The sequence below is a fragment of the Pseudophryne corroboree genome, chromosome 8 (assembly GCF_028390025.1).
Source record: "Pseudophryne corroboree isolate aPseCor3 chromosome 8, aPseCor3.hap2, whole genome shotgun sequence".
Taxonomy (NCBI): Eukaryota; Metazoa; Chordata; class Amphibia; order Anura; family Myobatrachidae; genus Pseudophryne; species Pseudophryne corroboree.
The window spans coordinates 264,211,738-264,226,333 of record NC_086451.1 but is presented as its reverse complement, the minus strand read 5'-3'; the positions used below and the strand labels follow the sequence as shown (position 1 = coordinate 264,226,333).

General features: G+C 47.4%; 1 protein-coding gene across 2 annotated transcripts in view; it reads right to left on the bottom strand.

The window, feature by feature from the left end:
* The window catches only part of C8H8orf48 (chromosome 8 C8orf48 homolog), a 180,752-nt gene that overhangs the window by 8,916 nt on the left and 157,240 nt on the right, over nt 1-14,596 (bottom strand). For both annotated transcript variants that reach the window (XM_063937218.1, XM_063937217.1), the window contains one exon: nt 7,049-7,269. In XM_063937218.1, coding sequence (XP_063793288.1) covers nt 7,049-7,269 — 221 coding nt within the window. The remainder of the gene's footprint in view (nt 1-7,048; nt 7,270-14,596) is intronic.

Sequence of the window (14,596 nt, the reverse complement as noted above, 5' to 3'; positions counted from 1 at the left end):
GTCTTTCAACCCCAGCAGACTTGTGTCTGCCGGAAAGAGAGATCCAAGGTAGGCTTTAAATCTAGGATCGAGCATGGTGGCCAAAATGTAGTGCTCTGATTTCAACAGATTGACCACCCGTGAATCCTTGTTAAGCGAATTAAGGGCTCCATCCACAAGTCCCACATGCCTAGCGGAATCGCTCCGTGTTAGCTCCTCCTTCAATGTCTCCAGCTTCTTCTGCAAAAGCCTGATGAGGGGAATGACCTGACTCAGGCTGGCAGTGTCTGAACTGACTTCACGTGTGGCAAGTTCAAAGGGCATCAGAACCTTGCACAACGTTGAAATCATTCTCCACTGCGCTTGAGACAGGTGCATTCCACCTCCTATATCGTGCTCAATTGTATAGGCTTGAATGGCCTTTTGCTGCTCCTCCAACCTCTGAAGCATATAGAGGGTTGAATTCCACCTCGTTACCACTTCTTGCTTCAGATGATGGCAGGGCAGGTTCAGTAGTTTTTGGTGGTGCTCCAGTCTTCTGTACGTGGTGCCTGTACGCCGAAAGTGTCCCACAATTCTTCTGGCCACCGACAGCATCTCTTGCACGCCCCTGTCGTTTTTTAAAAAATTCTGCACCACCAAATTCAAGGTATGTGCAAAACATGGGACGTGCTGGAATTTGCCCATATTTAATGCACACACAATATTGCTGGCGTTGTCCGATGCCACAAATCCACAGGAGAGTCCAATTGGGGTAAGCCATTCCGCGATGATCTTCATCAGTTGCCGTAAGAGGTTTTCAGCTGTGTGCGTATTCTGGAAACCTGTGATACAAAGCGTAGCCTGCCTAGGAAAGAGTTGGCGTTTGCGAGATGCTGCTACTGGTGCCGCCGCTGCTGTTCTTGCGGCGGGAGTCCATACATCTACCCAGTGGGCTGTCTCAGTCATATAGTCCTGACCCTGCCCTGCTCCACTTGTCCACATGTCCGTGGTTAAGTGGACATTGGGTACAACTGCATTTTTTAGGACACTGGTGAGTCTTTTTCTGACGTCCGTGTACATTCTCGGTATCGCCTGCCTAGAGAAGTGGAACCTAGATGGTATTTGGTAACGGGGGCACACAGCCTCAATAAATTGTCTAGTTCCCTGTGAACTAACGGCGGATACCGGACGCACGTCTAACACCAACATAGTTGTCAAGGCCTCAGTTATCCGCTTTGCAGCAGGATGACTGCTGTGATATTTCATCTTCCTCGCAAAGGACTGTTGAACAGTCAATTGCTTACTGGAAGTAGTACAAGTGGGCTTACGACTTCCCCCCTCTGGGATGACCATCGACTCCCAGCAGCAACAACAGCAGCGCCAGCAGCAGTAGGCGTTACACGCAAGGATGCATCGGAGGAATCCCAGGCAGGAGAGGAATCATCAGAATTGCCAGTGACATGGCCTGCAGGACTATTGGCATTCCTGGGGAAGGAGGAAATTGACACTGAGGGAGTTGGTGGGGTGGTTTGCGTGAGCTTGGTTACAAGAGGAAGGGATTTACTGGTCAGTGGACTGCTTCCGCTGTCGGCCAAAGTTTTTGAACTTGTCACTGACTTATTATGAATGCGCTGCAGGTGACGTATAAGGGAGGATGTTCCGAGGTGGTTAACGTCCTTACCCCTACTTATTACAGCTTGACAAAGGGAACACACGGCTTGACAAATGTTGTCCGCATTTCTGGTGAAATACTTCCACACCGAAGAGCTGATTTTTTTGGTATTTTCACCAGGCATGTCAACGGCCATATTCCTCCCACGGACAACAGGTGTCTCCCCGGGTGACTGACTTAAACAAACCACCTCACCATCAGAATCCTCCTGGTCAATTTCCTCCCCAGCGCCAGCAACACCCATATCCTCCTCATCCTGGTGTACTTCAACACTGACATCTTCAATCTGACTATCAGGAACTGGACTGCGGGTGCTCCTTCCAGCACTTGCAGGGGGCGTGCAAATGGTGGAAGGCGCATGCTCTTCACGTCCAGTGTTGGGAAGGTCAGGCATCGCAACCGACACAATTGGACTCTCCTTGTGGATTTGGGATTTCGAAGAACGCACAGTTCTTTGCTGTGCTTTTTCCAGCTTGAGTCTTTTCATTTTTCTAGCGAGAGGCTGAGTGCTTCCATCCTCATGTGAAGCTGAACCACTAGCCATGAACATAGGCCAGGGCCTCAGCCGTTCCTTGCCACTCTGTGTGGTAAATGGCATATTGGCAAGTTTACGCTTCTCCTCCAACAATTTTATTTTAGGTTTTGGAGTCCTTTTTTTTTACTGATATTTGGTGTTTTGGATTTGACATGCTCTGTACTATGACATTGGGCATCGGCCTTGGCAGACGACGTTGCTGGCATTTCATCGTCTCGGCCATGACTAGTGGCAGCAGCTTCAGCACGAGGTGGAAGTGGATCTTGATCTTTCCCTAATTTTGGAACCTCAACATTTTTGCTCTCCATATTTTAATAGGCACAACTAAAAGGCACCTCAGGTAAACAATGGAGATGGATGGATACTAGTATACAATTATGGATGGACTGCCGAGTGCCGACACAGAGGTAGCTACAGCCGTGGACTACCGTACTGTACTGTGTCTGCTGCTAATATAGACTGGTTGATAAAGAGATGTAGTATGTATGTATAAAGAAGAAAGAAAAAAAAACCACGGGTAGGTGGTATACAATTATGGACGGACTGCCGAGTGCCGACACAGAGGTAGCTACAGCCGTGGACTACCGTACTGTCTGCTGCTAATATAGACTGGTTGATAAAGAGATGTAGTATGTATGTATAAAGAAGAAAGAAAAAAAAAACACGGGTAGGTGGTATACAATTATGGACGGACTGCCGAGTGCCGACACAGAGGTAGCTACAGCCGTGGACTACCGTACTGTGTCTGCTGCTAATATAGACTGGTTGATAAAGAGATGTAGTATGTATGTATAAAGAAGAAAGAAAAAAAAACCACGGGTAGGTGGTATACAATTATGGACGGACTGCCGAGTGCCGACACAGAGGTAGCTACAGCCGTGGACTACCGTACTGTACTGTGTCTGCTGCTAATATAGACTGGATGATAATGATATGTAGTATGTATAAAGAAGAAAAAAAAAACACGGGTAGGTGGTATACAATTATGGATGGACTGCCGAGTGCCGACACAGGAGGTAGCTACAGCCGTGGACTACCGTACTGTACTGTGTCTGCTGCTAATATAGACTGGTTGATAATGAGATGTAGTATGTATGTATAAAGAAGAAAGAAAAAAAAACCACGGGTAGGTGGTATACAATTATGGACGGACTGCCGAGTGCCGACACAGAGGTAGCTACAGCCGTGGACTACCGTACTGTACTGTGTCTGCTGCTAATATAGACTGGATGATAATGAGATGTAGTATGTATAAAGAAGAAAGAAAAAAAAACCACGGGTAGGTGGTATACAATTATGGATGGACTGCCGAGTGCCGACACAGAGGTAGCTACAGCCGTGGACTACCGTACTGTACTGTGTCTGCTGCTAATATAGACTGGATGATAATGAGATGTAGTATGTATAAAGAAGAAAAAAAAAACCACGGGTAGGTGGTATACAATTATGGATGGACTGCCGAGTGCCGACACAGAGGTAGCTACAGCCGTGGACTACCGTACTGTACTGTGTCTGCTGCTAATATAGACTGGATGATAATGAGATGTAGTATGTATAAAGAAGAAAGAAAAAAAAAACCACGGGTAGGTGGTATACAATTATGGACGGACTGCCGAGTGCCGACACAGAGGTAGCTACAGCCGTGGACTACCGTACTGTACTGTGTCTGCTGCTAATATAGACTGGATGATAATGAGATGTAGTATGTATAAAGAAGAAAGAAAAAAAAACCACGGGTAGGTGGTATACAATTATGGATGGACTGCCGAGTGCCGACACAGAGGTAGCTACAGCCGTGGACTACCGTACTGTACTGTGTCTGCTGCTAATATAGACTGGATGATAATGAGATGTAGTATGTATAAAGAAGAAAAAAAAAACCACGGGTAGGTGGTATACAATTATGGATGGACTGCCGAGTGCCGACACAGAGGTAGCTACAGCCGTGGACTACCGTACTGTACTGTGTCTGCTGCTAATATAGACTGGATGATAATGAGATGTAGTATGTATAAAGAAGAAAGAAAAAAAAACCACGGGTAGGTGGTATACAATTATGGATGGACTGCCGAGTGCCGACACAGAGGTAGCTACAGCCGTGAACTACCGTACTGTGTCTGCTGCGACTGGATGATAAATAATGATATAAAAAATATATATATATCACTACTGCAGCCGGACAGGTATATATAATATAATGACGGACCTGCTGGACACTGTCTGTCAGCAGAATGAGTTTTTTATAGAATAAAAAAACACCACACAAGTCACACGACGAGTGTTTAACTTTTTCAGGCAATCACAATATAGTATACTATACTGGTGGTCAGTGTGGTCAGGTCACTGGTCAGTCACACTGGCAGTGGCACTCCTGCAGCAAAAGTGTGCACTGTTTAATTTTAATAATATGTACTCCTGGCTCCTGCTATAACCTATAACTGCTCCCCAGTCTCCCCCACAATTAAGCTGTGTGAGCACAGTCAGATATTATACATAGATGATGCAGCACACTGGGCTGAGCACAGATATGGTATGTGACTGAGTCACTGTGTATCGTTTTTTTCAGGCAGAGAACGGATTATATTAAATAAAACTGCACTGGTGGTCACTGGTCAGTGGTCAGTCACTAGTAAACTCTGCACTCTCTAGTACTCCTAAGCTCCAGTAAATCAAGTGTCTCTGTCTCAATCTCACTCTCTCTCTTCTAATCTAAATGGAGAGGACGCCAGCCACGTCCTCTCCCTATCAATCTCAATGCACGTGTGAAAATGGTGGCGACGCGCGGCTCCTTATATAGAATCCGAGTCTCGCGATAGAATCCGAGCCTCGCGAGAATCCGACAGCGTCATGATGACGTTCGGGCGCGCTCGGGTTAACCGAGCAAGGCGGGAAGATCCGAGTCGCTCGGATCCGTGTAAAAAAAGCTGAAGTTCGGGCGGGTTCGGATTCCGAGGAACCGAACCCGCTCATCTCTAGTTTCAGTATGATTTACAGGAGGACGGGATGCTGGCTTTCAATATCCTGACAGCGGCATCTCACCCGCCAGAATGCCGGCAGTGGGGTGAGCGCAAAGAGTCCCCTTGCGGACTCGCTGCGCTCGCCATGCTGCGGGCTTGGTCGCTTGCTGCACTTGCCACAGGATCTATTCACACTATATGGGTGTCGTGTACACCCACCAGTGAGAAAAGTCTTGTTGTGCCGGGTTTCCGGCTGGCGGCATTGTCGGCTGTCGGGATTCCGGCGCTGGTATCCTGACCGCAGGGATCCCGACAGCCGACAAATGAAATGCATCCCGTTCTGCAGACTAAAGAGAAAACAGAACAGAACAGAGCAACCTAAACAAAATTTCTAATAAAAAAAAAATTGTAATAATTAAAATGGTCATGACTCATACAACAGTGTCTTTTGGAAAACAGCTTTTACTTAATTCTACCTTTCACTTCTAGCACATCAGACAATTCTACCCTTCACTTCTAGCACATCAGACAGGCTTCCAGGGACATCTCCAGTTACCTGTATCAGAGGACGAGTGTGCTAGGTTTCTGCTCTGAGCACTGCAAGCTGTCCCCGCCACAGAGCTGGTGATCCCACTATATGCTACACAGGGGGCAGAATAATTTGTAAAGGGGATGTTCAAAGAGGACAACTACTTTAAAATAACCTGTTTATTTTCCCTACACTAAAATACAATGGGGGATTTTATGAAAGCAATATGCAAATGAAGCTGCTCTCAATAACTGCACTTAGTAGAGCACAATACCAGCAATACAGGATGCACATAAAAGCCTCATTCTAAGTTTCCTGCATATGGGCAGAAGTACGAATGGCCAAAGCAGTCATATTTAACACCTTATGTGTCCACTGGTGCTGAGGGGGTGGGGGTTGGGGGGGGGTAAGCGCAGGTACTATTTATCTGGGCCCAGGCCTGATGGAGCAGCCAAATAGGGGCCCAGGTCTCCCCCCACCACTACCCTTACTTGGTAGCAGCAGCTGCAGCTCTTCTCCTCAGCCCAGCACACGCTGCTCTGTGCTGGGCTGCAGTGTGGCCAGGGCGGCACTTAAAGTACAATTTTTTTTCTGTAATTTTTTCTAAGTGTGCATGGCCACGTCTCGTTTGATTAGACCACACCCCCCAAAAAGTACCTGGGCCCGGCCAGGCTCTCTACTGCCCTGTGAGTATCAGCACAGCCTCATGCATATAATCGCACTGCCCACTACTTTCCCCGACAGCAGCTGTCATCATTAGTATTGGCACCTACAACTACCCAATGCTGGGTCTAACACAATCATCCCTTCATTATACATTAACCTCATTAGCACGGAACTCTGGCTACTTGCCCATGATACGGATGTCTGGCATGCTTTCGCAAGGTAACCACCCGGTGGACATTCAGAAATGATCATTTCATGAACCAAGAGAATTGGCCACACACATAGCGTCCACTGAGGTTTTTAAAAATTGCTAGAAGCATCTGATTTTGTCCTTGCAGGCATCTCACTCAGAATCTGGCCCAGGATATTACATTCCCCTGCCCCATGGACTGAGCAGAACAGAAATAGAACTTGCAACAGGAAAACTTCTGCTGTTCAGGGGCTTGTCATAGAACAACGGCAACTGCTACATATTTATGAAAACTGTCAATGCATGTTTTTGACTATTACTGGGTTTTGGGTTTTTTTTTTATAAATGTACAGTAGAATATTATTGGCCAGTAATATTCTAATGCTCTCTATACTGCAGGGTTTAACTGTATAAAAGATTTCAACTGCCCCCCCACCCCCCCCCCCACCCCTCATTTGATTAATATAATGACAGCACAAAGATGATATTAACTAGTAACCACAGAATACATGCAGTAGCTCGGTGTCGGTCACTGTACCTGCTTCATGGCTTCCTTGATACTTTGTAGCCGTAATCTATTCATCAGCTCCTGGGGTACAGGACACAGTGGAGGTATGCCCGTTGGCTCTACGGGATGTGTTCCTGGGTATTGTTTGATATTCTCGCGTGTTTTTGTTGGCTGACACAGTTGCTGTATCTTTAAGGAGCAGTAAGACTGAACTGCATTACTCTCACTATCTGCAGCCTTTTCATGAGCAACTGCAACAGTAAACATGAGTCTCATTATCTTATCAGAACATCAGAACAGTGGCAGAAAAATGGTCACAGATCCATCCCAGGGACCTGGTCTCGCTATATACTCCTACCATTCTGCTTTAATTTGGGAAAAATAATACATAACATATAACCTTTATATGTTTAATCTGTTTCTATTTCAGAGGTATAAAACAGATTTGTCCAAGAAGATACATTTAAAAATATAAATTGAATAAAATAAAATAAATTAAATTAAGAATATCACATTCAAAAGGGGGGATATTCAATTAGCCACGGGGTTTGCCTGCGTCTAATTCCGTGCCGGAGCAATCCAAAATTTCCCAATGTGTGAATGCCTGATGGTGGACTGAACCTCGCAGCTCAGTCCACGATAACATAGCAAAAATCAGGCATTTGTGCATGAGGAAAACCCATTGATTCCGCAGTTTATGCGGAATTAGTGGGTTTCAGTGTCTGAAACCCTGATTTTAGGCATGGGAAAAAGGCAATTTAAATAAGATTTTACTCACCGGTAAATCTATTTCTCGTAGTCCGTAGTGGATGCTGGGAACTCCGTAAGGACCATGGGGAATAGACGGGCTCCGCAGGAGACTGGGCACTCTATAAGAAAGATTTGGTACTATCTGGTGTGCACTAGCTCCTCCCTCTATGCCCCTCCTCCAGACCTCAGTTAGGATACTGTGCCCGGAAGAGCTGACACAATAAGGAAGGATTTTGAATTCCGGGTAAGACTCATACCAGCCACACCAATCACACCGTATAACTCGTGATACTATACCCAGTTAACAGTATGAAATATAACAGAGCCTCTCAACAGATGGCTCAACAATAACCCTTTAGTTAGGCAATAACTATATACAAGTATTGCAGCCAATCCGCACTTGGGATGGGCACCCAGCATCCACTACGGACTACGAGAAATAGATTTACCGGTGAGTAAAATCTTATTTTCTCTGACGTCCTAGTGGATGCTGGGAACTCCGTAAGGACCATGGGGATTATACCAAAGCTCCCAAACGGGCGGGAGAGTGCGGATGACTCTGCAGCACCGAATGAGAGAACTCAAGGTCCTCCTCAGCCAGGGTATCAAATTTGTAGAATTTAGCAAACGTGTTTGCCCCTGACCAAGTTGCAGCTCGGCAAAGTTGTAAAGCCGAGACCCCTCGGGCAGCTGCCCAAGATGAGCCCACCTTCCTCGTGGAATGGGCTTTCACTGATTTAGGATGCGGCAATCCAGCCGCAGAATGCTCCAGCTGAATTATGCTACAAATTCAGCGAGCAATAGTCTGCTTAGAAGCAGGAGCACCTATTTTGTTGGGTGCCTACAGGATAAGAAGCGAGTCAGTTTTCCTGACTCCAGCCATCCTGGAAATATAATTTTTTAAGGCCCCGACTACGTCCAGTAACTTGGAATCTTCCAAGTCCCTAGTAGCCGCAGGCACTACAATAGGTTGGTTCAAGTGAAAAGCTGATACCACCTTAGGGAGAAACTGGGGACGAGTCCTCAATTCTGCCCTATCCATATGGAAAATCAGATAAGGACTTTTACATGACAAAGCCGCCAATTCTGACACACGCCTGGCCGAAGCCAAGGCCAATAACATGACCACTTTCCACGTGAGATATTTCAGATCCACAGTTTTAAGTGGCTCAAACCAATGTGATTTCAGGAAACTCAACACCACGTTGAGATCCCACGGTGCCACAGGAGGCACAAAAGGGGGCTGAATATGTAGCACTCCCTTTACAAAAGTCTGAACTTCAGGCAGTGAAGCCAGTTCTTTCTGGAAGAAAATCGACAGAGCCGAAATCTGGACCTTAATGGAACCCAATTTTAGGCCCATAGTCACTCCCGACTGTAGGAAGTGCAGAAAACGACCCAGCTGAAATTCCTCTGTTGGGGCCTTCCTGGCCTCACACCACGCAACATATTTTCGCCAAATACGGTGATAATGGTTTGCGGTTACTTCTTTCCTGGCTTTTATCAGCGTAGGAATGACTTCCTCCGGAATGCCCTTTTGCTTTAGGATCCGGAATTCAACCGCCATGCCGTCCAACGCAGCCGCGGTAAGTCTTGGAACAGACAGGGCCCCTGCTGTAGCAGATCCTGTCTGAGCGGTAGAGGCCATGGGTCCTCTGATATTATTTCTGTAAGTTCTGGGTACCAAGCTCTTCTTGGCCCATCCGGAACCACGAGTATCGTTCTTCCTCCTCGTTTTCTTATTATTCTCAGTACCCTTGGTATGAGAGGCAGAGGAGGGAATACATAAACCGACTGGTACACCCACGGTGTCACTAGAGCGTCCACAGCTATTGCCTGAGGGTCCCTTGACCTGGCGCAATATCTAGTTTTTTGTTTAGGCGAGACGCCATCATGTCCACCTGTGGCCTTTCCCAACTGTTTACCAACAGTTGGAAGACTTCTGGATGAAGTCCCCACTCTCCCGGGTGTCGGTCGTGTCTGCTGAGGAAGTCTGCTTCCCAGTTGTCCACTCCCGGAATGAACACTGCTGACAGTGCTAAGACGTGATTTTCCGCCCATCGGAGAATCCTTGTGGCTTCTGCCATCGCCATCCTGCTTCTTGTGCCGCCCTGTCTGTTTACATGGGCGACTGCCGTGATGTTGTCTGATTGGATCAGTACCGGCAGGTTTTGAAGCAGAGGCCTTGCCAGACTTAGGGCATTGTAAATGGCCCTCAGTTCCAGAATATTTATGTGTAGGGACGACTCCTGACTTTACCAAAGTCCTTGGAAGTTTCTTCCCTGTGTGACTGCCCCCCAGCCTCGAAGGCTGGCATCCGTGGTTACCAGGACCCAGTCCTGTATGCCGAATCTGCGGCCCTCTTGAAGATGAGCACTCTGCAGCCACCACAGTAGAGATACCCTGGTCCTTGGAGACAGGGTTATCAGCCGATGCATCTGAAGATGCGATCCCGACCACTTGTTCAAGAGGTCCCAGTAAAAGGTTCTTGTATGGAACCTGCCGAATGGAATTTTTCTTCGTAAGAAGCTACCATTTTTCCCAGGACTCGTGTGCAGTGATGCACCGATACCTGTTTTGGTTTCAGGAGGTCTCTGACTAGAGATGACAGCTCCTTGGCTTTCTCCTGCAGGAGAAACACTTTTTTCTGTTCTGTGTCCAGAACCATCCCCAGGAACAGTAGGCGTGTGGTAGGAACCAGCTGTGACTTTGGAATGTATAGAATCCATCTGTGCTGTTGTAGCACTTCCCGAGATAGTGCTACTCCGACCAACAACTGCTCCTTGGACCTCGCCTTTATAAGGAGATCGTCCAAGTACGGGATAATTAAAACTCCCTTTTTTCGAAGGAGTATCATCATTTCTGCCATTATCTTGGTAAAGACCCTCGGTGCCGTGGACAGTCCAAACGGCAGTGTTTGGAATTGGTAATGGCAATCCTGTACCACAAATCTGAGGTACTCCTGATGAGGATGGTAAATGGGGACATGTAGGTAAGCATCCTTGATGTCCAGGGATACCATGTAATCCCCCTCCTCCAGGCTTGCAATAACCGCCCTGAGCGATTCCATCTTGAACTTGAATTTTTTAATGTATGTGTTCAAGGATTTCAAATTTAAAATGGGTCTCACCGAACCGTCCGGTTTCGGTACCACAACCAGTGTGGAATAGTAACCCCGTCCTTGTTGAAGTAGGGGCACCTTGACTATCACCTGCTGGGAATACAGCTTGTGAATTGCCTCTAGCACAGCCTCCCTGCCTGAGGGAGTTGTCGGCAAGGCAGATTTGAGGAAACGGCGGGGGGGAGACGCCTCGAATTCCAGCTTGTACCCCTGAGATACTACTTGAAGGATCCAGGGATCCACCTGTGAGCGAGCCCACTGATCGCTGAAATTTTTGAGGCGGCCCCCCACCGTACCTGGCTACGCCTGTGGAGCCCCTGCGTCATGCGGTGGACTCAGAGGAAGCGGGGGAAGAATCTTGATTCTGGGAACTGGCTGACTGGTGCAGCTTTTTCCCTCTTCCCTCGTCTCTGTGCAGAAAGGAAGCGCCTTTAACCCGCTTGCTTTACTGAAGCCGAAAGGACTGTACCTGATAATACAGTGCTTTTCTTAGGCTGTGAGGAAACCTGAGGTAAAAAATTTTCATCCCAGCTGTTGCTGTGGATACGAGGTCCCAGAGACCATCCCCAAACAATTCCTCACGCTTATAAGGCTCTATGTGCCTTTTAAAGTCAGCATCACCTGTCCAGTGTCGGGTCTCTAATACCCTCCTGACAGAATGGACATTGCAATAATACTGGATGCCAGCCGGCAAAATATCCCTCTGTGCATCCCTCATATATAAGACGACGTCTTATGTTCGCAAAATAGTATCCCTGTTTGAAAGGGTTACAGACCACGCTGCAGCAGCACTATCTGCAGGTCTCAGTCTAGTACCTGAGTGTGTAAATACAGACTTCAGGATAGCCTCCTGCTATTTATCAGCAGGTACCTTCAAAGTGGCCGTATCCTAAGACGGCAGTGCCACCTTTTTTGACAAACGTGTGAGCGCCTTATCCACCCTAGGGGATATCTCCCAGCGTAACTTATCCTCTGGCGGGAAAGGGTACGCCATCAGTAACTTTTTAGAAATTACCAGTTTCTTATCGGGGGAACCCACGCTTTTTCACACTTCATTCACTCATTTGATGGGGGAACAAAACACTGCCTGCTTTTTCTCCCCACACATAAAACCCTTTTTTGTTTTTAGTGGTACTTGGGTTAATGTCAGAAATGTGTAACACATTTTTTATTGCCGGGATCATGTAACGGATGTTCCTAGTGGATTGTGTATATGTCTCAACCTCGTCGACACTGGAGTCAGACTCCGTGTCGACATCTGTGTCTGCCATCTGAGGGAGCGGGCGTTTTTAAGCCCCTGCTGGCCTTTGAGACGCCTGGGCAGGCGCGGGCTGAGAAGCCGGCTGTCCCATAGCTGTTACGTCATCCAGCCTTTTATGTAAGGAGTTGACACTGTCGGTTAATACCTTCCACCTATCCATCCACTCTGGTGTCGGCCCACAGGTGGCGACATCTCATTTATCGGCATCTGCTCCGCCTCCACATAAGCCTCCTCATCAAACATGTCGACACAGCCGTACCGACACACCGCACACACACAGGGAATGCTCTGACTGAGGACAGGACCCCACACAGCCCTTTGGGGAGACAGAGAGAGAGTATGCCAGCACACACCGGAGCGCTATATAATGTAGGGATAAACACTATCACTGAGTGAATTTTCCCCAATAGCTGCTTGTATAAACAATATTGCGCCTAAATTTAGTGCCCCCCCTCTCTTTTTAACCCTTTGAGCCTGAAAACTACAGGGGAGAGCCTGGGGAGCTGTCTTCCAGCTACACTGTGAAGAGAAAATGGCGCCGGTGTGCTGAGGGAGATGGCTCCGCCCCTTTTTCGGCTGACTTTTCTCCCGCTTTTTTCTGTATTCTGGCAGGGGTAATTACCACATATATAGCCTCTGGGGCTATATATTGTGGCTATTTTGCCAGCCAAGGTGTTTTTATTGCTGCTCAGGGCGCCCCCCCCCCCCCCAGCGCCCTGCACCCTCAGTGACCGCAGTGTGAAGTGTGTATGAGGAGCAATGGCGCACAGCTGCAGTGCTGTGCGCTACCTTGGTGAAGACTGAAGTCTGCTGCCGCCGATTTTCCTGACCATCTACATGCTTCTGGCTCTGTAAGGGGGACGGCGGCGCGGCTCCGGGAACGAACACCAAGGACGGGTCCTGCGGTCGATCCCTCTGGAGCTAATGGTGTCCAGTAGCCTAAGAAGCCCAAGCTAGCTGCAAGCAGCATAGAGGGAGGAGCCAGTGCACACCAGATAGTACCAAATCTTTCTTATAGAGTGCCCAGTCTCCTGCGGAGCCCGTCTATTTCCCATGGTCCTTACGGAGTTCCCAGCATCCACTAGGACGTCAGAGAAATTAGTCTTACCCCGCACCGTGGGGATTTTTGCTAGCAATTTAATATCCCGCATCGAGTTCCCAGACACTTGACAATACATAGGGAAACAGGTTTATGCCATACAGAGGTTTGAAAGAAAAAAAAAAAAATACACAACTTTTATTTTATTCATCCACTAAAACTGCTGGGGGCTGGCAATGGTCTGCCGTTTCGATGCATAAACATGTAAAAAAGCTACAGCCTAGATTCTGCTGCAGTCAGGTGAAGTCTCCAATTCTCTGATTAGGGGTTATGTACTGTAGTTTGAACAAGATATTGTTTATAAGTAAACAACCTTTTGCTGGAGCAGGCAGTATGTCAAGGGGCAACTCTACTCAGTAGCGGCTCTTGCCACGGGCAAGCAGGACTTTTGCCCGGGGTGCCGCCGCCGTGGCAAGAGCCGCTACTAACTAGGATGGCGGTGGTGGTTATGAAAAGGTCCTCTCCGCGAAGGGAATCTAGACGCGCAGTGAGGTAGCGTCTAGTTGCTCTTCGCGGAGAGGACCTTTCTGTGCAGCGCTATGGGAGAGACGTCATGACGTCTCTCCCATAGATCAGAGGATCGGCGCCGGCGGCGTAGACGGAGTGCAGTGGGCGGGAAGCTAAGTATTTTTTTATTATTCTTACTAGGTGCACAGCTACTGGTGGGAACAACAGCTACTGTGCACAACTCTACAGGGGGCAAAACTACAGGGAGCAAAACTGACCACGAGCTGTCTTTATGCTTTATAAACAGCAGCTAAAGAAAACTATGCTTTATTTCCACTAGCAGCTAAGGAAACAACAATCAGAACTATCTGCTGTTATATGGATTAATGGGGCTTGTTTCTTTTAAAGTAATTTAATAAAAATAGGAATTTAATACCTACCAGTAATTCCTTTTCTCGTAGTCCGTAGTAGATATTGGGGAATACTAGATTACCATGGGGTATAGATAGGGTCCACTGGATCCTGGCACTTTAAGAAACTAATAGTGTGTGCTGGCTCCTCCCCCTCTATGCCCCTCCTAGCAGACTCAGTCTAGGAAACTTTGCTTGAGGAGACGGACATACTTTAATAGAAGGATATAACACTTAGGGGGAGATTCAAATGTTTGAAAAGTCAGTTGGGAGTCTGTTTTTTCCTATCTAATAGACAGGAAAAAACAGACATCCAACCAACTTTTCAAACATTTGAATCTCCCCCTTTAAGCAGTGAGCTAACAAACTAACACACAACAATAAGAAGCAGAGCTAACCAGAACAGAGGAAAGCAATGCTAACAACATAAGGGTAGCAACGCCAACCTAACATGGAACCGGGAAGCAACAGCAACCCAAACCAATAATAC